Source organism: Pseudomicrostroma glucosiphilum, assembly GCF_003144135.1.
Source record: "Pseudomicrostroma glucosiphilum strain MCA 4718 unplaced genomic scaffold BCV69scaffold_17, whole genome shotgun sequence".
NCBI lineage: Eukaryota > Fungi > Basidiomycota > Exobasidiomycetes > Microstromatales > Microstromataceae > Microstroma > Microstroma glucosiphilum.
In genome coordinates this window covers 18,902-43,161 of record NW_020289929.1, presented here as the reverse complement: position 1 = coordinate 43,161, position 24,260 = coordinate 18,902, and the positions used below count along the sequence as shown (strand labels likewise).

Sequence of the window (24,260 nt, the reverse complement as noted above, 5' to 3'; positions counted from 1 at the left end):
CTTCTCCTCCCCCTTGTACTCACGTCGCATCAATCTGCGCCACCTGTGTCAGCGTCAGCATGATCTTTCTCCTGTACCCGCTCCCTTCCTTTCTCTGCACTGGATTGCCCTCGAGGTAAATCGTCTCTAGCTTTGGACAGCTCTTGGGTCCCAGTTGCTCTTCGAGGTTTTGAAAGGTGGAGATGAGATTGTCGTTTGCCTGGACAGTCAATGACGGTTGATGATGCACGGTTGTCAGTAAATGCCGAGGTTGGGAAGAGGGCGAGCTTCCCTCTCTCCTTCCCGGCCCACTCACCCAGAACTCCTCGAGTTCAGTCAAGCCCTCCAGTCCTCCAATCGCCTCGATCTTGTTTCCTCCCACATCCAACACCCGGAGTTTCTTGAGCTCCGACAGACCCTCGATGACTTTCAAACCATTATGAGAGACGTAGAGCTCCTCAAGACTTGTGAGGTGGTCGAGATTCTCCAGCTTTGTGATGCGGTTGGACTGGATTGAGAGGATGCGCAGGGAGCTGAATGGATCGAGGTTCTATTGAGGAGAGTGGAAAAGCGACGACGGCAATCAGATAGTCAGCTTTCCTCTACTGATGCTCCGCTCGAGCATCATACTCACCTCTAGCCTCTCGATCTTGTTCTTGCCCAACCACAACTCCTCCAATCTCGTCAATCTCTCCAGCCCTTCAATCTTCCTGAGCTTATTCCCTCCAAGCTCCAGACTTGTGAGAGTTTCAGCAATGGGCCCTTCAAAGTCTGTGTCTCTGACTTTGCTAATCTTGTTCTGGACAAAGTAGAGCGTCTTGAGTTTGCTCAGCTGTGCGAGATGGGAGATGTGTCGGATGGAGTTGAAGGAGTAGTCGAGTGTGTGTAGGTCTGGACAGCCATTCGTGAGAACCTCGCCGTAGGTCTTCTCGAGGGCATTGTCGTAGAGGTCTAACTCGGTCAGCTTGGATAGAGAGCCGATGTCTTGTGGGGAGAGCTTGGAGATGAGATTTTGGCGTAGGCAGATCGATTGTAGGTGTGAGGAGAACCGCGGGAGATTTAGATGCCGCAGATCCTTCGTCTTGAGAGACAGATGTGTGAGCTCGAGTGACTGATCAGGGATGCGGAGGATATCGCAGAGCCAGTCAGTGCCTGTGTCTCGTCCTGTTCGGTCTCCTGACATCAGTCCGCACTCACCTCCTCCCCGACTGCAAAGTTGGCGAGCAAGTCTACCAACTCCTCCTCCGTCTCCTTGTCTGCACCAGTACCACCATTGACTCCATTCTCAGCTACCTCGTCATCCGAGTCTACGTCATCTTCCTCCTCGGGCCGATCAGCATCGTCATCGCTGTGAGTGTCGTCCTTTGGAATGGGAGGGCCAGGAGGTGGGGCTCCTACCAGCTGTACTCTCCGCGCTGGGGCGGGATTAGAAGGTCCCGCCGTGGGAGACAAAGCCGATGAGGATGCTTGATGGCTGTCTGTCATAGCTAGCTCAGGATGATGTACTGTGTGACTGATAGGCTTGCGAAGGTCATGCGTACGGAAGAACTTGATTCGCAGGCGCGTTTCGCTCAGTCGGGCGACGGAAGCAGCGGGGGCCAGTGTTGCTCTCCAGTGGCCCAAGCTCACACCAGAAGCACAGCGGTAGGAGCATAGCATACACCTCCGCTCTGCTCCATGCTCACCACTCGCTCTCGTCTCAGCTCCAGCTCATTCTCGATCTCTCCTCCCGCACCTGAGGCTCTTGATGGCAACGGTCAAGATCGTCACCTTGCTCGTCCGCACCCTCGCCAAGCCCATTGCGACGCAGCTCCGCACCCAGGCAGCCCAGCATGACTCCTTTCGCAGGGTATGCATCGGAATCGCCCAGAGGCTACACAGGGTCGAGATGACACTACGGTGGGGATTGGTGCCCAAGGCGCCTCAGAGGGAGAACCACAACGATGGCAAAGGTGATGGTGGAGAGGGTGGAGAAGGCGGGGAGAAGGGTGGTGGAGAAGCACATCACCACGCCTCGACTATATCTCGGCCTAAAGTGCGGCCGCTGAACGAGGCAAAGGCCGTGGCTAACGGCGCCGTCTTCCTCTCTGAAGCGTTTCTCTTCATCATTGCTGCTGGTCTCATCCTAGGGGAGAGCTTGAGAAGCAGCGCAAAGAGTAGACAACAGAGGAATCGCACAGAGGAGAGGACAGAAGAGGTGGCTAGGGCCGTGGAGGCGCTAGGTCGTAGGCTCGGGGTGGATACGGGCTTGGCATTAGAGGAGCCAACGGAGCAGGAGGGAGCTAGTGGTGCAGTAGAGGAAGCAGGCTTAGAGACAGAGCCTCACACAAGAACATCGGTGCGGTCTCGCGAAGAAGACGAGGCAGTGCGGCTTCGCAAAGCAGTAGACGTCCTTCTACGCATGGCCATCAATGGCGGGCTAATTCAGGGTCAGGACGCTCTGGACCTCAATGGTATCATGCAAGGCAACGATACGCCATCGAATCCACAGCCAGAAGGTCAGGCACAGGGCGAACCTGTCAAGCCTGGTCAGACGGCGGCGACGCCGATCACTTCCTCGACGCCTCCTTCGCCGATCCTGCAGCAGCTGGCTGCCCATCGGGCGAAGCAGCTTGCGGAGCTGTCGAGGATACAAGCTTCATGAGAGGATGCACAGACGGGCAATTGCCTCCACGGACCGTCATTAAGAGCGTCAGCATATCTCGCAGCAGGAGCATCTCGTGTCACCTACACCCGCACCTTCCCTCACCACTTATGCACAGTAGTCATCCAGTCACTCAGACCCATCATGGCCTCATTTCAGTCTCCTCAATTCATACCAGCAGCTCTAAGCAGGCAAAAGCAATGCAATCATCACAGCTCTCCCATCACTCTTACTCTGCGTGCGAGCACTTTCGGGATGTATCTGTCTGCCTGTCTGTCTGTCGATCAATTGTGCGTGTGTGCGCTTTGCTTCTGCATCGTAGCAGCAACGGGAACCGGTGCCTGAGCGGCGTGGGAGCTCGACGAAGACAGGAAGATGGAAGACGGAAGATCTATGACGACGATTACATGTGCCCGCGTCGTGCGAGCAAAGCTGCGTCGTCTGTACTGACTGACTGACTGATTCCTCTGCATCTTTCATTCTCATCTACTACTGATACGACAGACTCCCTTCGCTCGAGAGACCTCTTCAGATGTCCGTTCCAGAGTCAGTCACACTTCCGGCTGTGGAATCTGAGGATGAGCTGGCGCAGTATACTGCAGAGAGCGAGCCTGAGCAGGAGGCTGATACGCTGGAGCCTCTTATCACCTCGGCATCGTCATGCGACAAGGATGGCTTTTCTGCGATTAGCACTCGCCAAGGAGACATGTCGCCAGACAAAGAGAAGATGGGAGTCCAAAGCCATTTGAATCTGCAACCTCGTTTGGATGCGGCAGAAGGCAGGACCACACCACAAAAGCCACATCACCCAGAGACAGAGCGGACCTTGCATCCCCTCCTTTCGGATGAGTCTCCCGACCGTCGTGAGGCCGCTCAGTTGTCGCAAAATCAGAGGAACATCACCCTATCTTCAAGTGATCCCCTTGTACAAAGCTCGGAGCCAACGACTGGATCACTCTTTCGTGGTCAGGATGACGACAGTGAAGATGATGAACAAGACAGTTTCCATCCCACACTGCAGATCCATGACACCCCGGGAGCCTCAGACTCGAAGTCGATCTCAATGTCGAGTCCCAAAGAGGAGATGTCACTTCATACCTATGGTCCCTCGTCCTTCACTCCAAAAAGACGCTTATTTGTCAACACGGTCAGCCGCAAGTACGGTAAGATCCGCGGCGTGGAGGATGATGAATGTGACGATAGCCCTGAAGACGTCAGAGCGCGAGCGAGGCTGGCTACGTCGCCGCCAACGCCGACAAGTCCAGTGATCGGCTCCGCTAGAACTACATTTGGCGACGCCTCTCAGAGGTCAAGCTCACCTTCCGAGCAAGTCGTCGCCCGTCGACTCCCTGTCAATGAAGACAAGCTTCCAAATACTGGCAAGTCAGAGCAGGTACGCAAACATTATCCTCCTGGCTCAGAATTCGAGATGACTGGCCAGCGCCGTGTCGGTCTCGGAGACGGCCATGCAAGCCCAAGCGCATCCCCTTCGCGCAAGCTGTGCGTAGCGACCAGAGGCATGGACCTCAATGAGGCTATTGAGATCTCTTCCACCTCTGAAGCCGACGCTGACTCCACCTCGGACTCGGAGGACTGCGTCGAGTGCGATGCTGAGGGAAACGTCCTCCTTCGAACACCTGCAGTGATCGCAGACGAGATCGAACGCAGAGCCCTCGCTGGTATGGCCCGAGTGGCGGAAGCGCAGAGGACACCGACCAAGTCTCGAAGCAGAGGCAAGCAGTCTCCCGTCAAATTCGAGCGTCGGTCCCCCCACAGTGCATCCAAGAGCCGCAAGCTAATGTACAACTCGTCTCAATCCACCAGCGAGATTAAGAAGCGCTACAACTCCTCCTCTTCGGATGAAGGCATGTTTCGAGACGCCGATGATGCTGACGACAAGTCTCGCCTCGCCGGACCCTCGACTCCCTCCAAACGTCGTCGACGGCCTCACGAGGGGCCCAAACGCGTTCTGCCCGAATGGCAGCAGTGGGAGGATCTCCTTATCACACACGAGGCAAGTGCGGGCAAGCTGGGCAGTGCTGGACATATCTTGGTGAAGATTAATGAGAAGAGGGAGACGCAGGGACTGGAGTTGCGCGAGGCGCAGGATGTTAGGAATCGATGGGCAAAGCTGAAGGCTACCATGCAGGTGAGTGTACACCTCCGTCAACGGGCAGCATACGTCAATGAGAGGGTGGGGCAAAAGTATGAGTCACTGAAGTCGGTTCTATGCGTATGGTTTTCTGCATCTCTCCCTTGCTCTCCATTCTGCAGAGTAGTGTCGTCGCCTTGCACCGAGGCTCCTGAGACCTTATAACAGACAGTCACGTCTCGCTCAGTTAGCGTCTGGTCTCATGCGGATGCTGCGCTGTAGACAGCGAAGGCTTCTTAGATTGCTATGCTCAATGCTACTCCTCTTCATCGCTATCGTCACTGCCGTATGCAGCCAAGCCGCCCAAACCAGCGCTCTTGCTCTTACCAGCCGGAGCAGGTGCTGTCTGCTGCTTGTTGGCAGGGGAAGAGGCTGCTTGTCCTTGCTGCTTTCGTAGTGCTTGGAGGTGGGCAAGCCCTCCAATCGCTTCAGTCGAGAAGAAGGCAGCGCCATTGCCTGACCCGTTCGACGCGGTCTTGCCATTGGCGGCTGTATCGACTTGCTGTTCTGACGCTGCTGCTTGTGACTGCGACACTTGCTGCTGCTGTTTCGCTGCCTCCTCTTGCCGCGCCATCTCCTCCCAGTTCCTCTGATTCTCTGCAATGAGGCGAGCCATCTCCTCATCCTCCTCAGCAGTAGTCCCGCCAGCGCCTTCGATTCTCATCCTCTTGTTGCCGTCTTCGCCTGCCTCTAGCTGCTCTCGCGCCTTCAGCACCTCCCACTCCTCAGGCGTCATGTTTTCGAGCACCCTCTTGCCGCCTTCAATTTCCATTCTTCTCTTTTCCCTTTGAATGGCACCAGGATTGGGATCCTCTGTTGACCAGCGGATATTGAGGATCTCATCGTGGTCGAGGGACTGGTTGGACATGGCCGCCTTTGCGAATTGAGCAGAGGCTTCCGACAGATAGGTCACGAATGCGCATCCACGATGATGTAGGACTTTGACTGTGAAGACGACGAGTCGGTAAAGAGGAGATGAGATCTCAATGGGTCAGGAACTGGGCCTCATCATGCCAGCGCTCTGCTCTTCAACGCCTACTCACCTCGCTCGATGGTACCCCATTCACCGAAGTGCCTCCTCAGGACCTTCTCAGTGTTGCTCATAACGAACGGCCCTTTGTGGGCCATACCGCCTTCCCTTCTCGCTTGACCAACGCTCTTACCGCCTTTCACTGTCCTACCTCCATCACGCCATGAGGGGCCGCCGGGCGTATTGGCGCCGCCCCCGTTAGAGATGCGTCTCAGATCGTCCTCTTCCTCGTGGATCCTGCCCACATACAGCGTCCGGTTGACTCGCTGGATAGAGCCGATACCGCCCATGTCATCCTTGTAGTCTCCCATCTTTTCCCGCCCAAAGACATCCCGCCCTTGGTCATTAGTGGCAGTATGAGCTTGAGCCATGCTAGCTTCACTAGCTGAAGGCGGGAGGCGATGCAGGTATGCGCAGTCCGTGCCGTTCGAGCAACGGCCCTTGGCAAAGGGAAGACAGATGATGGTAGCATTTAGGAAGTCTCCGCGGGTATAGCCGGCATCTCGAGCGATCGAACAGCGAGTCGGCGCCTTCTTCTGGACCGGGGCCTCACGGTCTCCGCCAGACCACTTGTTGTACCAGATGTTATACGAGACGCCGCTGTAAAGTGGGACAACAGATCTTATCGTCAGTTGCGGCACTGATTATCATCAGCTATACCCACAGTGTTTCACTCACGTCTGGGTTGACTTGTCTGCCTCTTGTCTGAGCTGTTCAGCTCTTTGAGGAGTGATCTGCCTCCGAGCCGGCCGGCTCTTGTAGGCAGAGGCTGTCCCGGTGGTAGAGGCAATGGCAGTGGATGACGACGAGACCGCGTCTAAGACTGGTGAGGCGGATGGTCCAGCTTCAGCGTCGCCTATGGCTGAAGGTCCTACGCCGGGCGCAGGAGTCGGAGCAGCGTTCATGCTTGGCTGATGTGAGGGGCAGGGGCAGGAAGCATGTACCTGGGAGTAGCGCCGGAAGGGGCTACCCAGCTTAGGCCTTTCCGTCCTTCCGTTCCGATGATGGTCGCGTTGCGCGGCCGAGGGCACCCGACAGTCGCATGGGTAGACTACAAGCCGGGATTTCGAAGCATTGAACCTCGTCTCACCCCTCACGCATATCACCCTTCCCGCCTCGCTACAATCATGATCCCATCGCAGCCTCTGAACAGTGGGATGCCTACGGGCAAGAAGTACGTGAGTATGACCTGCAGCGCCGCCGAGGCCGGGATGGTGAAGATCCAGGTGGCACATGCTCAGCTTTCTGACCCGCATACCGTTGCTTCGTCTTCTACCCGCCTCTTCCATCGACCTTGACCTAATCATATATGCGTCGCCGCTCTCAACGGTGTAAACTACTTCGACCTCTCTTCTCCCACGGACTCTAACTTCTACGCTTCCGCTGGACGGACGTTCGAACTGTCAGATGGGATGGTGGGGAGACATGGGAGGACCAAAGCAGAGGGGAATCGTTCAATACGGTGAGTCTCGTGGCAGCCTTGAAGGAAGCACACTGGGCTACAGGATGTCGTGAGAAGCAGTTGCTGTCGTTGAGGGACACTCCAACCCCTGATGGTTTCCGCTACGAGGCGGAGACTGTGCGACGTCTCATCTGGAAAAAGATGGGCCGTGGCAGCTGTTCCACGGGCGGCATGGCAAGATGTACTTCGATCAGGTGGGCCAAAGGTCTCTCACCTTGACCTGGGGTCCAGCTGGGGGACTCGTCCGAGATGTTCATCGGTCAAGATAGCAGCGGCCATCGATCGTAGAGGGACTTAACATTGCACTAGCCACTGTTCCGATTCGAGCAGTCGAATGTTCTCACGGCAGCATGCTCACCTACACTTCCTTCCACTCTGTTTGTGCTGCTGATGACAGGAATCTCGTCGAACCAGCAAGCGCCTATGCACGGAGCTCTGCGTCAGTACGTCTTCTACGGCTACAAGAGGCTCATGACCAAGCTTCCTTACTGGGGACCCATCCTTGCTGCCAGTGAGTCTCAGAGACATCGTTTGCGACTTAGCTCCAACCCACCGTACTGACGTTCCCTCCTTCGTGCCATTGCCTCTGCCCCTCGGCGTCGCAGCATACGGAGTCATCGCATGGGGATCGCACCGCAACCACTACCTCAATTCGAAGGCTGGCCATCTGGAGTTCGCCGAGCACGACGAGTAGAATGCTGGAGTAGGCGGTGAAATCAGGAACACGCGAGGTCGGCAGAGTCTGCCCTCGTTGCATTTGTCCCGTTCGACTTTCAATCAATCAGCCTTAAGATCAGTATATGCGTTGCTGCAGGTTGATCGGAACGGGTGGGCTAGGTACGGGTATTTGCCCGAAGCATGGAATGTCGCAGCGGAGACCTGATTGAAGACTGCTGCCAGTCGCTCTACTTCCGTCTCCTTGGTGTCTATGAGACGAGGCGAGGCGAGGGCTATGCAGGGTCGCTTACTGACAGGGCCAAATAGCCGCGCGAGTGTTGCGACCATGGGGTTGTGTTGCTCTGTCACTGCTATCCCTCGCCTTTCCGTGGTCGTACCAGAGCTGTGTGTGTCTCGTTGCTGCTGTGGTAGCCGAAGTATCTCCGCTGCTGCCACTGTCTGCAAGTGCTGTCGCTCTCTCTCTTTCACTATCAAGAGTACCTTGATGGTTTAAGACACGGATGGGATCTGTCGCGGAAAGCGAGGGGCGGTGGCCTGGCCTCAGTCCTGTTGGATTCGTGCTGCGTTCCCACGGTCGCAAGACGCTTTGTCTCCGAAGCCGATACTTGGGGTGAGCAAAGTTGTTTCCCTCGCGCCTATCTTGTCTATCAGGGCGAGGCGCTTTAGCTCAGCAAGTGGGGTCGCGGATTCCCATGATCCTTCTACGCCTTCACACGCAGGCAGGTAAGCACTTGTTGCGTGACTCGGGAGTGTCGTGAACAGATGAGGTATTCTAGCCCTGGATCCCCACGCGAGCATTCCTCTCTCTTTGAGACTCTGGCTGCATGGCGCGTTAGCTGCATTGCACGCTGGCTTGGCTCCATTTCCTCAGACTGTCTCTCCTCGCTCGGCCTTGTAGGCTTGGCAACCGGCGGAAATGAAGAGGTCCAAGTATGGAAGGCAGCAGGGCGAAGCGAATCAATCGGGGCCGGCGGGCCCGTTGGAGCGGCTAAGCGAAGCAGAGGGCGGAGGCACGGCGGCGGGCGCGTCTTCGTCAGCTTAGCGCTTGGAGTGGAACCCTTGGTGGTGCTGTTGGGTGGGTGCCGTTGGTGCAGGCGCAGGCGCAGGTGCAGGTGCTGCTGCTGCTGCTCTTCGCCCTTGTGTTTGTAGCTTGCTTGGGTTTCCGTGCCGCTCCACTGTCCTCTGCGTCGGAGAAGCGTGGCGCGGCAGGAGAAGCAACGCCCCCCAGGCACCTCGGCCCAGGGCCAGTCTTGGCGACCCACCACCGACGACGACAGACGACACCGACGGACGACGAACGGCCATTGGATGATGCGCCCCACCCCGCTCGCCCTTGAAACCCTGAAGGAGCAGCAGCAGCAGCAGCAGCAGCAGAGCAACCACGGCCCACTTCGGGCGAAGGGCCAAGCAAGTAGTGCTGCTCCCACACTCAAGGGGGCAATCATCCATATCGGTCATATTCCCACCTCGCTCTTCTCCTCTCTTCCACCCTCTCGCTCTCCTTGGCTTCCGTTTCTCACCCTCCTTCCTGCTTCCTCCTGCACTCTCTTTCCCCCCACCATCTACCTGGGACCTCTTCTTCACCCCGTCTCGCCCTTGGTGTTCGTGTCCTTTCGGTGCTCCCAGTGCCTCAAGTGCCTCAAGTGCCTCAAGTGCCTCAAGTGCCTCCTGCCTCCGTCTCATCGTAGCACTCGCATCGCTTGCCGTGCCCCCTACACACCGAATCGACTCGGCTTCGAACCCATCGTACACACGCGCTACCACCTGCTTGCTCAAAGTCATTCCTTTCTGCCTCGGGATTCTTCCTTTTTCTGGCTCAAGCAGCTCTAGTTAGCACCGGCCCTCACAGTGAGTACGCCCGAAACCTCAGCTCTTTGACGGAATCATCTGCGCGGCCAAGAGCATATCTGCTTCAGACTGCTGAGCACAGCACGTGGTGGCAGATGAGCCTGCATAGACGGAGATCTTTAATAGGAAGGTGGGGCAAGGCCGATCAGCACTTCATTGGCTCTATTGCCCCACCAAAAACTTCACGTGCTGTTACCGGGCACTAGCATCGCGGGCAGGGGGCTCGACCGTTCAACATATGCACCTTGGCAGGATCACCGGTAGCGATTGTACACAATACTGACGCTCCTCGACTCCTCCTTCCCACTCGCTGTTCTTTCACCCTCGCCGACCCTGCAATCTCACCCGCCTCTACTCGTTAATCCTCTGCAGCCTCTCACTACATTTGCCCCCTTCTCCATTCCAGCCATGTCACACCGCAAGTCCTCCTCGGGCCACGACCATGCCAGCCAGGAGTACTCAGATGGGTACTTCTCCTCACCACGTCGGGGGTCGTACGCTACCGGTCACAGCCGACCACCAGCAGACGAACCCTACGATCCCGTGCCGGAGCCACTGTCTCCTGGTCGCCGATCGTTCCGAGATTCGCGTGGTCCCACTGGAATGTCGCAGATGCCAAGCGGTGATCTGTCGCAATACCGGCGGGAGAGTGTCCATCAGTACGGCTCAGAATATTCCCCCCTGGCTTCTCCCGCATTCAATAGCGGATTCGAGTCTCAGGGCATGCTGTCCACTCCTCCCATGGCATCCTTCGGCGGCGGATCGAGATATTCCTTTGTGCCTAGCACGGAGGGAGACGAAGGCCTAATGCCTTCCGGCAGATCTACCCCTGCATGGCTCACTGCCAATCGCTTTTCCACTGCAGATAGCTACGCAGCCTTCAATGACCGACGGTCACGCATCAACTCATATGGTTCGTCTCAGATGCTCGGCAAGGACACCGACTCGATCGCTGGTCTCAATGTGCCAATGAACAAGTACGAAGATGGCGAGTGGGGCAGGTCGCCCACCCCTGGCGGTGGTGTTCCAGACGACGGATCACACACGCGAGAGAAGGTCCTGAGCAAGTATGGCGTTTCAAAGGGAGCCTCCAGGAAGAGGAAGTGTATCATCGCGACGGTCGTCATCGTGATCGTCTTCATCATCGCCGTTGCAGTCGCTGTGCCAGTCGGCCTCATCTTTGGGAATGGCGGATCCAGTTCCTCTGGTTCTGGTTCGGGTTCGGGTTCGGATGGTACAAAGTACAACAACTACGCCACTTCTGGAACCGACGGATCGACAGTTGTCCTCGCCAATGGAACTTCTGTCGTCTACCGAAATGCCTTCGGTGGAAGGTGGGCATCAGGTCTTACAGACGACTCGGCGCAGGCCCAAAACTACACAAAGCCTTTGTCTGAGGACTGGGATTGGGCAAATGACAAGATCTATGGTGTCAACCTGGGAGGATGGCTCGTCACTGAGCCATTCATTGCTCCTGCTCTGTACGAGCCCTATGCGAACACATCCTCGCCTGCCGTCGATGAGTACACTCTATCTGCCCTCTACCTTGCTGAAGGTGGCCAAGCCAACCTAGAGGCGCGGATGAGACAACATTACGACACTTTCATTACCGAGGCCGACTTTATGGAGATTGCAGCAGCAGGTCTCAACTGGGTCCGACTGCCTATTGGATTCTGGGCCATTGAGACCATCGAGGGGGAGACGTTCTTAGAAAAGGTGTCCTGGGAGTACGTCCTCAAGGCCATCGAATGGGCCCGCAAGTACGGAATTAGGATCAACCTCGATTTCCACGCCATGCCTGGAGGGCAGAATACGTACAACCACTCTGGACGATTGGGCTACATGTCTTTCCTGAATGGTGTGATGGGCATCGCCAATGCTCAACGAGCGTTGAACTACGTTCGAATCCTCACCGAATTCATCACGCAGCCCGAGATCCGCAAAGTGATCCCGATGTTCAGCGTCCTCAATGAGCCAAATCTGCCTTTCGGTATCGGTACCGAGCAGCTCAAGTCCTACTATGCCGAGGCGTACTTCACCGTACGAAACATTACCGGCTACGGAGCAGACAACGGCCCGATGATCGCCTTCCACGACGGCTTTGAAGGTTTGGACAACTTCAAGAACTTCCTTACCAACTCCGACCGTGTTGCCTACGACACTCACCCTTACGTCGCCTTTACACCACCTTTCACAAATTCGTATGATACTCAAATTGCTTACGTCTGCAACTCGTTCTCCCAGACGACCAGCAACGCTTTCAATCAGCACGGCCTGTACCTTGCCGGTGAATTCTCTCTTGCCATCAACGACTGCGGTCTGTATCTCAACAACGTCGGGCAGGGAGTCCGATACGACGGAACCTACCCCGGCCTCACCGAAGTGTACGGATCGTGTACCCCCTTTGATGACTGGACATCTTACAATGCCTCTCACATCCAGGACCTCCACAACTTCGCCATTGCTCAAATGAGCTCGTTGAGAAACTTCTTCTTCTGGACCTGGACTATTGGCGATTCGACCCTTACCAATGCCACTGTGAATCCTGCGTGGAACTACAAGCTAGGTCTGCAACAGGGCTGGCTGCCCACTGATCTCAATGCCGCATTGTCGGACCCGGTATGTCTGGATTTGGCCTCGACGATCACAACGGGCTCGATCACTGCTGCCTCGGCTACGACTTGGTCTGGAACTATGTCAGCATGGCAGACGGGTGCAGCTTCGTCTTATCCGGTCACGGTGGCTGCCTCGAATGCTTGGCCACCAGCGACGCTGGAGACGACGACGACGCAGAGCATGACGATTCCTGCCTCTTCGCTGCCAGCATACACAAAGACTGGAGCTGTGTCCTCGCTCCCAATGCCTTCGTTCACCGTCTCTCAAAAGGGCGAGGCTACACCAACGATTGGCAGCTGGTACAATGCGAGCGATACGAGCCCGATGTGGGTTGCCATTGCTGGCTGTGCCATGCCTGGTCCTTACTACAATGGCACGCTGCCCAGTGGTTTCCCTTGCCCTCCGGGAGCTGGCAGCGCACCCTCGAAGAGAGAAGTGGAAGTCATTGCAGCCAGGGCCACCTCTGCTCCTCGTCTGTACCGGAGATGAGAGGCGTTGCAAGCGTTTCCCGAGTCAAGTACTGCTGAGCAAAGACACATTCGACTTCCATTCACTTTGTACTACCCTCCTTGATGCGGTCATCTAGCCTCCTGCTGTCTTCTCCTTTTTCCCTCTTCTCTTACACATTTTCGGATCTCAAAGGACACTACTTTTGCCGCCCCCACCCATCTAAGCGCTGTGATGTTTGCATAATAGCTTCTGTACCTTTTTCGACCTTGCAGCATGCACTGCCTTCATCCAAAAGCGCTTGATTGCTTCTGTGTGTCTCTGTGTGTGAGTGCTCTTCACTTGTCTCACTGGCCATGAAAGCCTTTGCCCCCACAATTTTGGTCTTTCGTCTTTGCCTTTGTCAACTCGTGTGACAATGGTCAGCTTGCGCATGTGGGAGCGTGGGAGCAAGTCTGTTCCCTTTTGACATTGGGTCAGACTTGACCCCACTCGCCTGACCCCCGCCCTCTACTTCGCTTGCCCACCTTGGCGCAATAACGCGGAGTCCGGCCATGCCATGCCATGCCACGCCACGCCGAGGCTGCAGCTTGAAGATTGGTGGTGCGTGCGGGTAAACAGCAGCAGCAGGGTCAAGTGAGCAGGCAGCGCGCAATGCATGGCGGGACGCAGAGCAGCCATCTCGGCAGAGGAACCTCGACGTCGGAGCTTCATCCCCTCACCCCCCGCAATTCTGCTCTTCTTCTCTGCCTCTCGCTTTGCCGGGGCAGCACTACTCGCCCGCACCGGAGAATCGGACCGAGGCCAACCTCCGTCCGTCCGTGCGACCGGCAATCATGGCACAGACGAAGCAACACTTTGGCCCGGCGCCGAAGTAAGTGTGGGGTAGAACAGAGATCCCGGAGCGGGGCAGCCACAGGAAAGCCGAGCCGGAGACGGCAGGAGGGAGGGCAGGGCAAGCAGGCAGGCAGACAGACAGGCCAAGTAGCTAGTGTCGCCCAGCAGTTGCCACCCTTGGTACCCGCTTGGGCTTTGCACTGCGTTGCATTGCCTTGCCATCCCTTTCACCCTACCTTGTCCTCCCTCGCCCATCCCGCAGTCCTTCCTCTCTCCCTTCCCACCCGTGGACACGCCTCTCCCTCTACTCATCATGGCTCCTTCTCCCTTCTACCGCTCCACCTTTGGCCCCTCGACTGCTCTGCCGCCCTCTTCTCTCGCATCCCAAAAGGAAATCGACCGATTCCTCACTTCGCCCGATGTCGCTGGTGGCTTCTTCCAGGTGGAAGAGAAGACGATCAAGGGAAGAAAGATGAAGGTGTGGAGTGGAATGCCCTGGCCTACTTACCGGGCTTATTGGATCGAGAGGTCAAAAGTGAGTGGGGAACACTTACAAGAGGCATCGGGAGGACGTCGAGTACTTCCCAAGCTGACCACGACTACCACCTCTACTATTGCCTTCCTTCACATCCCGCAGACCTTTGCCTCATTGCCCTGCCTCACCTACACCAATGGCCCACAGCACACCTATACCCTCACCTATTCGCAAGCCTTTGACCTCTCCGCTCTCCTGGCCCACTCCCTCTGCACTCGCTTCGGTATAAAAAAGGGAGACCGCGTAGGAATTGCCATGAGGAACACAATCGAGCACACCATCTCCTGGTGGTCTGTTCACCTATGCGGGGGTGTAGCTGTATCCCTCAACGCCTTTGCCGACGAGGATACGTTGCGCTTTTGCACAAACGACGTGGGATGCTCCCTGGTCCTCACTGACGCAGAGAGGGTTGGTGCACTGGCCAGTCTGGTTGGACAGGAGGGCAAAGAGGGCGAGCCAGGACTGCGCGATCTGATCGTGGTACCGTATGGGAGGGGAAAGGGAAGGGGCAGACTGTCCGCAAAGGAGAGGGCAGAGTATCTCTCTGAGAGTAGACGGGTACACGACTTTGATGAGGTGGTCAAGAAAGCCAAGGACAGTGTGGGAGGGAAACAGGTGCCGCTGCCCTCGGTGGACTTGCAACCGGAAGACTATGCTACCATTATCTTCACCTCGGGTGAGTAGAGGCAGCAGCACTGTGTCGGAGAGGGGAGCATACTCATGTGATGGGCTCCTTTCATCATGCGTCAATATTCTCACACCTCCCCTTCTTGCTCTCAGGCACTACCGGTCGACCCAAAGGTGTTCTCGCAACGCAGCGTCAATCACTCCACAACCTCGGAGCCACACTCTACGTCGTTCCTCGCTGCTACCTACGTCGTAATCGACCCCTCCCTGACGCAGAAGAGTCTGCACAGCAACCACAGGTCAAGACGCTCATTGGCTACCCACTCTTCCATGCTGCAGGACTGCTGAGCACAATGACTACTGGAATGGCAAAGGGAGAAGAGATGATCTCGATGTATTCTTGGGATGTGCAGGAGGCGGTCAGACTTATTGGGGAGAGGGGACTGACCAGAGTCGGAGGTGAGTCTGAGGTGCAGAGCCGTCGACTTTTCGACGGGGTACTTGAGCTGATTCACTCATATCTGTGCTCGTTCCCTCGTCGCCCCTTTACAGCTACCGCGCACATGGTCCGCCAACTAGCAACGGCAGCTTCCGACCTGCCCACGCTCGCAGCCGTGACGCACGGAGGTGCCTCGCCTCCCTCTGAGCTCTCTGCCGAGCTACTGGCAAAGACGCAAGGCGGTCTCACCGGTACAGGGTATGGTGCCACAGAGACCAACTCGATGGCTACGGGATGCTATTGCGACGACTACGTCAATTGGCCCGACTCGGTAGGCTGGGCTCCCCCTACGATTACCATTCGGATTGTGGATCCGGAAACGAAAAAGGAAGTGAAGCGAGGTCAGCTGGGAGAAGTATGGATTCATGGAGCGGGAATTGCCGAAGGGTACTATAGGCGGCCGGAAGCTACTAGGGAGGCTTTCCTGCCTGATGGCACCTACCGTACGGGCGATGTGGGCATGATGAATGAAGATGGAGCGCTTTTCATCCGTGATCGAATCAAGGGTAAGTAAGAGAGTGTTGTCCATCTCGCCTCCTTGGCCTAGAGCCGAGACTGATAGATCCTTACTTTCTCCTCGTCACACAAAACAGATCTGATCATCCGCGGAGGGGAGAACATCTCCTGCACCGTCGTCGAAAAGGGAATCTACGCCCACCCAGCCATCTCCGAAGCGGCCGCTGTAGCCCTTCCGGACAAGAAGTGGGGGGAGCGAATTGCCGTCCTCTGTTGCGTCTCTCCCTCTTCCTCTTCCTCTTCTTCTTCCTCCTCGGGAGCACTCCCAAGCGAAGAGGAGCTAAAAGCCACCGCCCGCCGTATCCTCACCAATAGGCAAGAGTGGCCCGAGTTCATCCATGTACAGCGCGAGCCACTGGAGCGTAATCCGGCGGGTAAAGTGGACAAGAAGATGCTAAGGGCTAGAGTGTTGGAGATTGCAAAGGAGAAGGGGTGGGGGGATTATGCGGCTGCTGCTGCAGGCGCTGCGACTGGTAGTACGAGTAATGTGCAAGAAGGACAGAGGGAGAGCAAGTTGTAAGAGTGCCGCATGGAGATTCAGGCTCGATCTCATCCATACACGCCTTGTGCATGTCTTGCAGCCTTCTGAAATACGCATTGCAATGTACAGCCTGCCATCCTCAGCCTCCCCTCCAGTCTACGCCGCAGGGGGCCACTGCGTCCCGTCATCAATGCTGATCCCGCCGGTTGCACCAGGGCCTCTCCGTACAGGCTGTCCAGCTTGACCCTGCGCAGCGCCTTGGCCCATGTACTCCTCCTCATCCGGATCCAAAAGAGTGCCATTGCCGTCGTAGTCCTCTTCTCCACGCATCATGGCCGTCACTCTCGGATCTTCCTTGTCCTCATCCTCTGCCCTTGACCCACCACTGCCGCCGGCGGGGTTTCCCCCTTTGCCACCCACCCGCAGGTCCTTCATCATCCGCCGCACCTCTTCCTTCTTGCGAGCATTCTCCTTTTCCACGCGAGACTGGCGAAGACGCTCTAGCTCCGGACGGTACTCTGTGAGATACTCTTGCCGGGCGGCGGATATGGTAGAGAGGACATCGGACATGCCTTCGTGGGTCGTCGAGGAGACGCCGACGGCCTGGTGGAGAGGGACGGAGAGAGAGAGTGTGTGTGGTTGAAGTGAGAATGGTGAGAAAGAGTCTACAGGACTTGTGATGAGCTGCGCGCTTCTACCCACCCTAATATTGTTGTAGAACTCATCAAGAACCAATGCCATGGAGTTCATGAGACTGTTCATGTAGCTCCCACTGCCACTCCCATCTCCTGTACTCTTCCTTGCTCCGGACAAGTTTCCCGCAACATCGACGTTGTCTGTTGCGTTTCCCTTTTGGAGTGCTGCTTGGAACGTCTCAAAGTCGGACATCCACTCTAGAGCAAAGTCGTGAGTCTGCATGTCGATCTTGTTGAAGACGAGGATGAGGGGTAGCTTGGTCTTGTACATGATTGAGCAGGCGTAGAGCATGTTGCTCATAAAGGTCGCTGGGGCCGTCGTCTTTGGTGTGTCTACCACGTAGGCTACGCAAGTGGGCATGGCCGATGCTAGTGAGTCTGTGATGATGGTGCCTGATGCAGACCATGTGAAGATCTCGATCTGACCGGGCGTGTCGAGGATGATCTGACTGTCGAGGGGAAAATGGTGATGGTGAGTACCCCTAAAGCGGCACTGTAGCAGATGACCGGCCTTGACTCACTCCACTTCTGCTGCTCTCCTCTCCAAGATGCCCAATACCTGGTCGAATTTTGTTGTGAAGAGGTTGAGGCTGGTCAAGATTCCGCCATTGGGTCCCAGGTTGTACTCTTCCATGACCCGCTTGTAGTCGATGGTGTCCCTAATGTCCACCGATGGTTCGTAGTTGAGTGAATTGACTGCGGGGTCCAAGTTGACAATGTATGCTGGCGATGACTGCGGTGTTTCTTCTGTGACCTCAGCTGCCGCCGCTGGTTGCTGCTGGGCGGCCTGCTGGGATACATAGTCGGACAGTGCGCCTGCGAACGTCGACTTGCCAGAGCCTGCCATGCCGATGACCAGGACAGACGTGGCCCTTGGCACAGGAGGCAGCGTGGACGACGAAGGTCCAGCAGCCGCAGCAGACGACGAGGATGACGATGGTGTGGCCATGTCTGCTGAATGTATGGTCAGTGGATGAACGACGGGGAGGATCGTAGCCAACCATGACACTTCCTTGTCCCCCCCGCCATGCTACCACTCCCACTCGCACCACTGCCAGAAATTCTTGCTTGTGGAGCCGCGCGCCGACGGAAAGAGGCGGAGGCCAAAGAAGGCGCATCCAGGCCACCCGCATCGTCCCACGGGCTGGATATAGACCACTGCCACCTCTGCCAACGACGACGACGACGACGACGACGACGATCACAACCATGTCCAGACCAGTAACATGATCGCAAGCTGATCACCATCACAGCTGCGGATCACAACGCAGCGCAGGCCAAACCACCCCACCCCTCACCTCTCGCGGCTCGCCAAGATGGAGTCGCCTACTCTCTACCCTTCTTCCGCTTCCGCTTCCGCACCGTCGTACCATGCCTCGTCTTCTGAAATGGAGAGGCAGGATACCCTTCAGCCTCGCCCGAAGCGGATACTATCGCCCACCGACATCTTTCGGACGTCTCTACCTCTACCTCCGCTCATCCCACCGCTGCGCTTCAACCTATTGGCAGCCGGAGAGGCCTCTCGCACCGCACAGCTCTTCTCTTCCTCGCATCCCCTGCCACGCCATCTCCCCTTTCTCTCTCGACTGAAACTAAAGACGCTCTTGGCCCTCACGCCAAAGCATCCGACCAAGCAAGTTCCCGCCATTGAGCACTGGGCACAGACAGAGGCAGTGGAGATCAAGTGGATCAAAATCGAGGCCTGGAAAGATGCAGGAGCCAGCGCTATTACCAAGGACGTAGCAGAAGAGGCAACCTCCACGATCATTTCCTCCTCTGCATCTCCGCTCCTCATCGTGTCCCTCACTCCTGGACCAACAGCACTGATACTCGCCCTGCTGCGCCTCCTCCAAGGCTACCCACTCCAATCGATACATCCCGAGACCCATCGCTGTCTGCGCGCAGGGCTGGAGGGCGAAGCAGACGAGGACGACAAGCACGACTGCGAAAAGTGGATCACCGGCTGGGTAGGCAAAGAGATCAACCTCGCTGTACATCGTAGCCAGGTTCACGAGTGGACTTGGCCTCAGGGTACCACTCTTCGCTGGCTGCGCATAACAGACGGTCGTAACTCGAAGCAGGCCAATGGCGCTTCCCCCTCGGCTGCCAAAGACGGCTTCCTCTTCCCTCCCTCTACTGCTGCTGCCAGTGGGACTACTTCTTCCCTCGACTCCCCCTTTACCCCTCATCGTAGCACAAGCTCTGGTTCGGCTCACTCTCCAGCGCTGCTCCTTACAACACCGCAAGTCACCCATCCCTTCTTGAAGATCAGATTCCTTCCCGAGCCAGTGATACCACTCGCTCTTGACCCACCTGCACTTCAATCAAGTGCTGCACCTCCTCCACAACATGGCGCCGTTCCGCTGGTAAAGCCTTCGGGCCCTGCTGAAGGTCTTTCCACTCCATCTACGGCCCTCAAGATGCCAGTAGGTTTCAAGGGCCGGAAACGCAGCCTGACCATTTCGGAAGGACGTGGCGGAGGACCTGCAGCCGCTGCCGTCGCGGCCATGATGGAGGCTGCTGCCGCCGCTGCCATCAATGCCACCTCGCTCGACATTGATGGATCGAGTGGCATTGCGGGACACGTCCCAGCTGGTGTACATAGCGGCAGCGCTCCGCCTACGGCCGCTCCTTTTGCAGAAGCGCAACCTCCCCCGTGGTTGAAAGGCGATTATGGTCAACCCTCCTCTGCAAGTCACTGGCGGTGGGGCAACGAGACTAGTCAACGGCAACACCGCGAGTGTTTCCCTGGAGAATACGAGCAGGGTCAGCCAGCTCTGCACACGCCCATGACTCGAACCAGCTCGGGAGACGAAGAGGACGAGGACGAGGAGGAGAATAGCACGCCCAAGGCCAACAACACCCGCACTCAGTATCTTTTCGATGACTCCCAGCTGCCAGCTTCCGAAACAACACCGTCGCGAGCGCCTGACCAGACGCCCTTTGCTTCGCCGGGTCGACACTCGCCTGAGCAGTTCCTCCTCGCTCCCCGGCGTTTGAGCGAGGCTTCTCTCATGGCAGAGGGGGAAGGAGAGTCGACGCCTACAAAGGCCAGGAGCGTCTCGCGGAATCGAGCCAGCCTGGACCGCAGGTCAAGTCGGGGCGAAGCTGCTCGACCTATGCTCCTACCTGGGAGTGACGAGCGGGAAGGTGGTGTACAACCTCATCGACGCAGTGCTGAGCTCGGCGCCGCAAAGGCTCAACGCGACGAGGTGCAGGAAGAAGAGGAAGAAGACGAGGAGGAGGAGGACGAAGACGAAGACGACTACCACGAAGATTCGGAAGACGACTTTTCCGAAGGCCTCGAGGCCTTGGACCTGGCATGAACGCTCGCTCGCTACGCAGAGTGAGGTATATTACATTACGAAGACTTTTAGCGTGTACCGCCATCTCTATTCTTAGACTCGCTGTGGTCCTCTTCCTCAGCGCTACCCAACAGTCCCCGCCCAGCAAAGGAGGCATTGAACCTCAACAAGGTATTGATGTCCTTGACCCAATCGTCCTCTCCCCGATCCGGATTGGCTCCAATCGCTCGACTACCCTCGATCAATCGCGGCTCATTGTTGCGCTCCGCCTCCTGACCTGCACCTCGGCGATGAGGCTGTGCTGAAGAGGAAGCACGATTCACGCACGGGATCGGGAAGGGAGACATGCTGATCTGCAGATACTGGCCTGGCGTAAGCGTCTGGATCTCCCGACCATCGATGGTCAGCTCCGCTGCCGACCGCGAGTGGCGGGCAATCTGAGGGGATCAACAGTCATTGGTCACAAATGCAAACAAATTAGCGAAATGGAGGAAGACATCGCTTCGTCTGTTTCGACCTCTCACCTTCAGCTGGATGGTCGAGTCGCTGGGCAGCAACACAGGCCTGAAGCTCAACGATCGTGGGCAGATTGGCGTTAACAGGAGGGATTGGACTGAAGGATGCACAATCGGCCCGCCTGCCGACAGGGAGTATGCCGTCGACCCGGTTGGGGAGGCAATGATCAAGCCGTCTGACTGGAAGAAAGAGAAGGCGAAGTGGTGGAGATGTCATGTCAGTACCACTTTTGGTGTTCGCAAGCACAATCTTCAACACGACACTCACAATGGCTTGAGTGAGATGCCTCCCATCGACAAAGGCATCAATGGTCGTCATGTGAGGCTCACGCCCTCTATGGAGCGCGACCTCGTTCATCAAGTGGATCTCTCCTCCCTTTCCCACCTCCTCGCCGTCCGCCTGGTGGATACTCTGCCGTAGCCTCATCCGCAACAAGAGGGTCACCCTACTCTCGAGGAGATCCCGCAGAGCACTCTTGAAATCGTCGATGTGCCAAGGCAAGAGGAAACCAAGAGTGCCCATGGAGAAGGATAGCACGGGTGGTACGGGCGAGTGATCAAAAAGGGAAGAGGCATGCAGGATCGTTCCGTCACCGCCGAGGGTGATGACGATGTCCACTTTGCGACACAGGAGGTGTCGATCTGTGGAAGTCACCAGGGAGATCTTGTCTGCCCATGGTGTGGAGGTGAGAATGTGCGAATTGGCCTCTTCCAGGATTACATTCATAGATGGCTGCGTCGCAGCGCCGTACCTGCCAGCAGGGCGAGAGGAGAGCGTCTTGAGTCTCACCCTTCCCGATACACTCGGTAGCACGGACCCAACACCGCCACTCACTCAATGATCTTATGCATAGCCTGCTGCGTCTTCTCATCGTTCGTCTTCGTAATGATCAAGATGTTCCGAGGCGCCTCGACCCACTCGAGGGAATGATTGCCTCCGTAGCTACTGCCGACGCGCGTAGTCACGTCCTGCGATTCTCGAGGCGGTAGCACCTTGGCAAGTCTGTAGGCAGAACGTCGGGAATGAGATTGCATGATGATGATGAAAGTAGTGGTGGCAATTGAGGGTGTAGTGTCAATAATACATGTAATGCGACGTATATTCTTCTCGATCTCCACTGTCGTCCTTCCTTCCCCTACTGATTGGCCTCACCTCCCAGCTGGTCCTGTTCGAATCTTGACCTTGTCCGGCAAAGAAGCAAGATCTCCGCGTACTCGAGTGGTGGCCGAAAAGGATCGCATAGAATGAAACTGTGGCGATCGCCCTACGGCCGCTTTCTGTGAGCGAATGGCTGCACTTCGCGTCCTGCAGCTAGCCAGGGTGGCCATGCCCCTGACTCCAGCGCTCGAAGCCGAGACGGCAATTGGAGACGCTCCTCGAACGGCTTGAGCAGCAGAATAGGCCTGCTGAACTTTGTTCGCCAAACCTCCACTGCTCGGTACTCGCAGCGTCCCCCACAGAGCCAGCATCAGTGAGAGCAACACGACGGATCCTGCCTGATGAGCACTTGCGAGCGGAATGGGCACCAGGTAGATGAGCGTCGTGATGCCGAGCGATGCTTGGAGGGTAGCCATAGCCAAGGATGCGGTTGCTAGCCGAGGAATGGCTGGCGGTAGGACGATGGCGGACTTGGCCAGTGCCCTAGAGAGTGTCCTGGTCTTCCAGGAAAGAGCTACGATGTGTGCGAAGGTGGTGACCGCAAGGCATCGGTGGATGAACTGTACTGTGACTGGATTCTGCGTGAGATTGCCAATCACAAAGGACGACCGACCAGTGTCACCATTGGCGCTACTGCCGTGGTTACTTCGACCGTACCGCTCATCGAACATCTCGTCAAGGGGAGGCGCAATTCTTCCATCACCCATCGTGGGGAACTCATTGTAGACGAGTCCTGCATCCAAACCGGCTACCAAGGCGCCAGACATTGCAGTGACAAAGACCAAAGCCGTCACTCCGGCCGCAAACCTCTTGTATTTCTTCACCTCAGGTCGCGATAGTATCGAGATGAGGCGCTCGCGGACGCCTGGGCCCGTGGCGAGGCCGGAAGCGGTTCCGACGTTCTTGGCTACATTGTATTCTCGTAAGATCGAAAGACCTGTGCGTAACATTCCTGCGTAGACGATGAAGGCCAGACCTAGATGGGCAGCGAGGCGGAAGTGGCTCACTCGAGGCGTCCAGGAAGCCGGGGTGACAGGAGGGGCAAGGGCGCCTGAAGCATGTGCGTCGGGATCTTGAGCGACCTCTAATGTTCCCTGAGGAGCGGCTAGTCCACTCTTGACCATGTACCAGCCCATGGCTCCCTGCGCTCCAATACCGAGACCGATCAAGAGGAGCTTGGAGCGGAAAGGCGGCTTGACGTAGCCTCGTGCGATGAAGTACAGGGAAGGTAGGATGTAGGCGAGTCCGATGACCCTGCCAAGGATACGATGAGACCATTCCCACATGTAGATTGTCTTGAAATCATCGAGGGACATTCTTGCGTTCAATCTGAACGCAGCAAGCAAAGAGACGAGTCCCGTCAGCACCTTCTAGCGCTGGCCCCCGGCCAGGTCTCTTTGTGACTCACAGCTGGAACTCAGGCGTCTCCCTGTACTTTGCCCATTCTCCCTCCCACTCCTCGTCAGACGAAGGCAGCCACATGCCCTTCAATCCCGGATTCCATTCGGTGATGCTCAGTCCGGACTCTGTGAGACGTGTGAGCCCACCCACAAGGATGATAGCATATACGAGGAAGGCGAGGAAGAGGGAATGATATCCTACTATCCGTGGCGTGGGTGAAGATGGCGGAGGGCCCGAAGATGCATACGAGGACGAGGAGGCGGTAGAGGTAGAAGCATTACTAGTCGTGGACTGAGGCGAAGCACCTGCCGCTGACGAGGCGACCTCAGGCAGGCATCGCCTTGCTGACGAATGGAAGGAGGACACGAGGGAGAGAGCCAAGCCAGGCCGCTGCGAAGTCAAAGGTCGCCTCGTATGCGCAAGTAGCAAAGACGATACCGCTCCTGCAGATGGGACAACACAGGTGGTTGGAACAACCTTTGTCGAGGCAGCTCGGCTCAGCTGCCACGAGCTTCGCAAGGCGGAAGAAGCCTGTGCACAGCTGCCGAGTCTTGCCCCGCCCAGGAGCGAGCAAGTGGCCAGTCTCAGCGCCATGATACTCGTCTTCTTCGTCGTCGTCAGCGGCCGACAAAGGGCTGATGATCTCGCAGAGAGACAGTCAAAGGCGCGGCGATTGCAAGAGGAGTCGAAAGTGTGTGGTAGTCAGGAAAGATGGGCTTCGCCGGGCAATGTACGGCTTCGAGTCAGTCCGGACTCAAGAATTGACAATCAGTCGCCGTTCCGCTTTGCTCCGCCTCGCGCTTCGTCAGCCATGGCTCGATGCACCTCACTCGG

General features: G+C 56.9%; 13 protein-coding genes across 13 annotated transcripts; 6 read left to right on the top strand and 7 right to left on the bottom strand.

Annotated features, from left to right (window-relative positions):
- Positions 1–19: 19 nt before the first annotated feature.
- Positions 20–1,464, bottom strand: BCV69DRAFT_252929 (L domain-like protein; the record flags this gene model as incomplete). The annotated part of the gene is made up of 3 exons (XM_025490494.1): positions 20–529; positions 614–1,090; positions 1,177–1,464. 3 exons carry the CDS (start codon positions 1,462–1,464, stop codon positions 20–22), a joined length of 1,275 nt encoding a protein of 424 aa, XP_025345365.1.
- Positions 1,465–1,726: 262 nt separating this feature from the next.
- Positions 1,727–2,854, top strand: BCV69DRAFT_295374 (hypothetical protein; the record flags this gene model as incomplete). The annotated part of the gene is made up of 1 exon (XM_025493904.1): positions 1,727–2,854. The coding sequence occupies one exon, from the start codon at positions 1,727–1,729 to the stop codon at positions 2,621–2,623; it is 897 nt and encodes a 298-aa protein (XP_025345364.1). The 3' UTR covers positions 2,624–2,854.
- A 210-nt stretch (positions 2,855–3,064) lies between these two features.
- Positions 3,065–4,986, top strand: BCV69DRAFT_78379 (hypothetical protein). Its single transcript, XM_025495524.1, has one exon. The coding sequence runs from the start codon at positions 3,156–3,158 to the stop codon at positions 4,938–4,940; it is 1,785 nt and encodes a 594-aa protein (XP_025345363.1). The 5' UTR covers positions 3,065–3,155; the 3' UTR covers positions 4,941–4,986.
- BCV69DRAFT_274026 (hypothetical protein) lies at positions 4,665–6,733 on the bottom strand. The gene is made up of 3 exons (XM_025491025.1): positions 6,484–6,733; positions 5,819–6,405; positions 4,665–5,720 (listed from the first exon to the last, which is right to left on the bottom strand). The coding sequence occupies exons 1-3, from the start codon at positions 6,708–6,710 to the stop codon at positions 5,032–5,034; spliced, it is 1,503 nt and encodes a 500-aa protein (XP_025345362.1). The 5' UTR covers positions 6,711–6,733; the 3' UTR covers positions 4,665–5,031.
- Positions 6,734–6,908: 175 nt separating this feature from the next.
- Positions 6,909–8,269, top strand: BCV69DRAFT_285182 (hypothetical protein). Its single transcript, XM_025493312.1, has 3 exons — positions 6,909–7,267; positions 7,665–7,778; positions 7,873–8,269. Exons 1-3 carry the CDS (start codon positions 7,231–7,233, stop codon positions 7,959–7,961), a joined length of 240 nt encoding a protein of 79 aa, XP_025345361.1. The 5' UTR covers positions 6,909–7,230; the 3' UTR covers positions 7,962–8,269.
- A 66-nt stretch (positions 8,270–8,335) lies between these two features.
- BCV69DRAFT_78249 (hypothetical protein) lies at positions 8,336–9,797 on the bottom strand. Its single transcript, XM_025495523.1, has one exon. It carries the CDS (start codon positions 9,388–9,390, stop codon positions 8,647–8,649), a length of 744 nt encoding a protein of 247 aa, XP_025345360.1. The 5' UTR covers positions 9,391–9,797; the 3' UTR covers positions 8,336–8,646.
- A 1,091-nt stretch (positions 9,798–10,888) lies between these two features.
- On the top strand, positions 10,889–12,775 carry BCV69DRAFT_242837 (glycoside hydrolase; the record flags this gene model as incomplete). Its single annotated transcript, XM_025490045.1, has 1 exon — positions 10,889–12,775. A coding segment is annotated over one exon (1,887 nt), but the record flags the coding sequence as incomplete, so codon positions are not given.
- Positions 12,776–13,870: 1,095 nt separating this feature from the next.
- BCV69DRAFT_78142 (acetyl-CoA synthetase-like protein) lies at positions 13,871–16,449 on the top strand. The gene is made up of 5 exons (XM_025495522.1): positions 13,871–14,228; positions 14,331–14,904; positions 15,009–15,314; positions 15,408–15,860; positions 15,948–16,449. The coding sequence occupies exons 1-5, from the start codon at positions 14,007–14,009 to the stop codon at positions 16,388–16,390; spliced, it is 1,998 nt and encodes a 665-aa protein (XP_025345358.1). The 5' UTR covers positions 13,871–14,006; the 3' UTR covers positions 16,391–16,449.
- BCV69DRAFT_285179 (hypothetical protein) lies at positions 16,262–18,062 on the bottom strand. The gene is made up of 3 exons (XM_025493311.1): positions 17,568–18,062; positions 17,054–17,495; positions 16,262–16,954 (listed from the first exon to the last, which is right to left on the bottom strand). Exons 1-3 carry the CDS (start codon positions 17,993–17,995, stop codon positions 16,508–16,510), a joined length of 1,317 nt encoding a protein of 438 aa, XP_025345357.1. The 5' UTR covers positions 17,996–18,062; the 3' UTR covers positions 16,262–16,507.
- Positions 18,063–18,362: 300 nt separating this feature from the next.
- BCV69DRAFT_278959 (hypothetical protein) lies at positions 18,363–20,372 on the top strand (the record flags this gene model as incomplete). Its single annotated transcript, XM_025491219.1, has 1 exon — positions 18,363–20,372. One exon carries the CDS (start codon positions 18,363–18,365, stop codon positions 20,370–20,372), a length of 2,010 nt encoding a protein of 669 aa, XP_025345356.1.
- Positions 20,373–20,419: 47 nt separating this feature from the next.
- On the bottom strand, positions 20,420–21,389 carry BCV69DRAFT_288512 (ATP-NAD kinase; the record flags this gene model as incomplete). Its single annotated transcript, XM_025493628.1, has 3 exons — positions 20,420–20,788; positions 20,876–21,046; positions 21,135–21,389. The coding sequence occupies 3 exons, from the start codon at positions 21,387–21,389 to the stop codon at positions 20,420–20,422; spliced, it is 795 nt and encodes a 264-aa protein (XP_025345355.1).
- An 89-nt stretch (positions 21,390–21,478) lies between these two features.
- Positions 21,479–22,078, bottom strand: BCV69DRAFT_285176 (hypothetical protein). Its single transcript, XM_025493310.1, has one exon. It carries the CDS (start codon positions 21,899–21,901, stop codon positions 21,698–21,700), a length of 204 nt encoding a protein of 67 aa, XP_025345354.1. The 5' UTR covers positions 21,902–22,078; the 3' UTR covers positions 21,479–21,697.
- BCV69DRAFT_285175 (COX15-CtaA-domain-containing protein) lies at positions 21,699–24,133 on the bottom strand. The gene is made up of 2 exons (XM_025493309.1): positions 23,434–24,133; positions 21,699–23,354 (listed from the first exon to the last, which is right to left on the bottom strand). Exons 1-2 carry the CDS (start codon positions 24,018–24,020, stop codon positions 22,016–22,018), a joined length of 1,926 nt encoding a protein of 641 aa, XP_025345353.1. The 5' UTR covers positions 24,021–24,133; the 3' UTR covers positions 21,699–22,015.
- Positions 24,134–24,260: the final 127 nt, after the last annotated feature.

Excerpts from the sequence above, each read along its gene's own strand:
- BCV69DRAFT_78379 (XM_025495524.1), top strand. The coding sequence starts at position 3,156 with ATGTCCGTTCCAGAGTCAGTCACACTTCCGGCTGTGGAATCTGAGGAT.
- BCV69DRAFT_274026 (XM_025491025.1), bottom strand. The coding sequence starts at position 6,710 with ATGAACGCTGCTCCGACTCCTGCGCCCGGCGTAGGACCTTCAGCCATA. Across the intron at positions 6,406-6,483 it reads GCAGACAAGTCAACCCAGAC|CGGCGTCTCGTATAACATCT; the intron begins GTGAGTGAAACA and ends CCCACTTTACAG. Across the intron at positions 5,721-5,818 it reads ATGGGGTACCATCGAGCGAG|TCAAAGTCCTACATCATCGT; the intron begins GTGAGTAGGCGT and ends TCGTCTTCACAG.
- BCV69DRAFT_285182 (XM_025493312.1), top strand. The coding sequence starts at position 7,231 with ATGGGAGGACCAAAGCAGAGGGGAATCGTTCAATACG. Across the intron at positions 7,268-7,664 it reads GAGGGGAATCGTTCAATACG|GAATCTCGTCGAACCAGCAA; the intron begins GTGAGTCTCGTG and ends TGCTGATGACAG. Across the intron at positions 7,779-7,872 it reads GGGACCCATCCTTGCTGCCA|CATACGGAGTCATCGCATGG; the intron begins GTGAGTCTCAGA and ends TCGGCGTCGCAG.
- BCV69DRAFT_78249 (XM_025495523.1), bottom strand. The coding sequence starts at position 9,390 with ATGATTGCCCCCTTGAGTGTGGGAGCAGCACTACTTGCTTGGCCCTTC.
- BCV69DRAFT_78142 (XM_025495522.1), top strand. The coding sequence starts at position 14,007 with ATGGCTCCTTCTCCCTTCTACCGCTCCACCTTTGGCCCCTCGACTGCT. Across the intron at positions 14,229-14,330 it reads ATTGGATCGAGAGGTCAAAA|ACCTTTGCCTCATTGCCCTG; the intron begins GTGAGTGGGGAA and ends CACATCCCGCAG. Across the intron at positions 14,905-15,008 it reads TACCATTATCTTCACCTCGG|GCACTACCGGTCGACCCAAA; the intron begins GTGAGTAGAGGC and ends TCTTGCTCTCAG.
- BCV69DRAFT_285179 (XM_025493311.1), bottom strand. The coding sequence starts at position 17,995 with ATGGCCACACCATCGTCATCCTCGTCGTCTGCTGCGGCTGCTGGACCT. Across the intron at positions 17,496-17,567 it reads AGGAGAGCAGCAGAAGTGGA|TCAGATCATCCTCGACACGC; the intron begins GTGAGTCAAGGC and ends TCCCCTCGACAG. Across the intron at positions 16,955-17,053 it reads AGTTCTACAACAATATTAGG|GCCGTCGGCGTCTCCTCGAC; the intron begins GTGGGTAGAAGC and ends CCTCTCCACCAG.
- BCV69DRAFT_285176 (XM_025493310.1), bottom strand. The coding sequence starts at position 21,901 with ATGCAATCTCATTCCCGACGTTCTGCCTACAGACTTGCCAAGGTGCTA.
- BCV69DRAFT_285175 (XM_025493309.1), bottom strand. The coding sequence starts at position 24,020 with ATGGCGCTGAGACTGGCCACTTGCTCGCTCCTGGGCGGGGCAAGACTC. Across the intron at positions 23,355-23,433 it reads GAGACGCCTGAGTTCCAGCT|ATTGAACGCAAGAATGTCCC; the intron begins GTGAGTCACAAA and ends TGCTGCGTTCAG.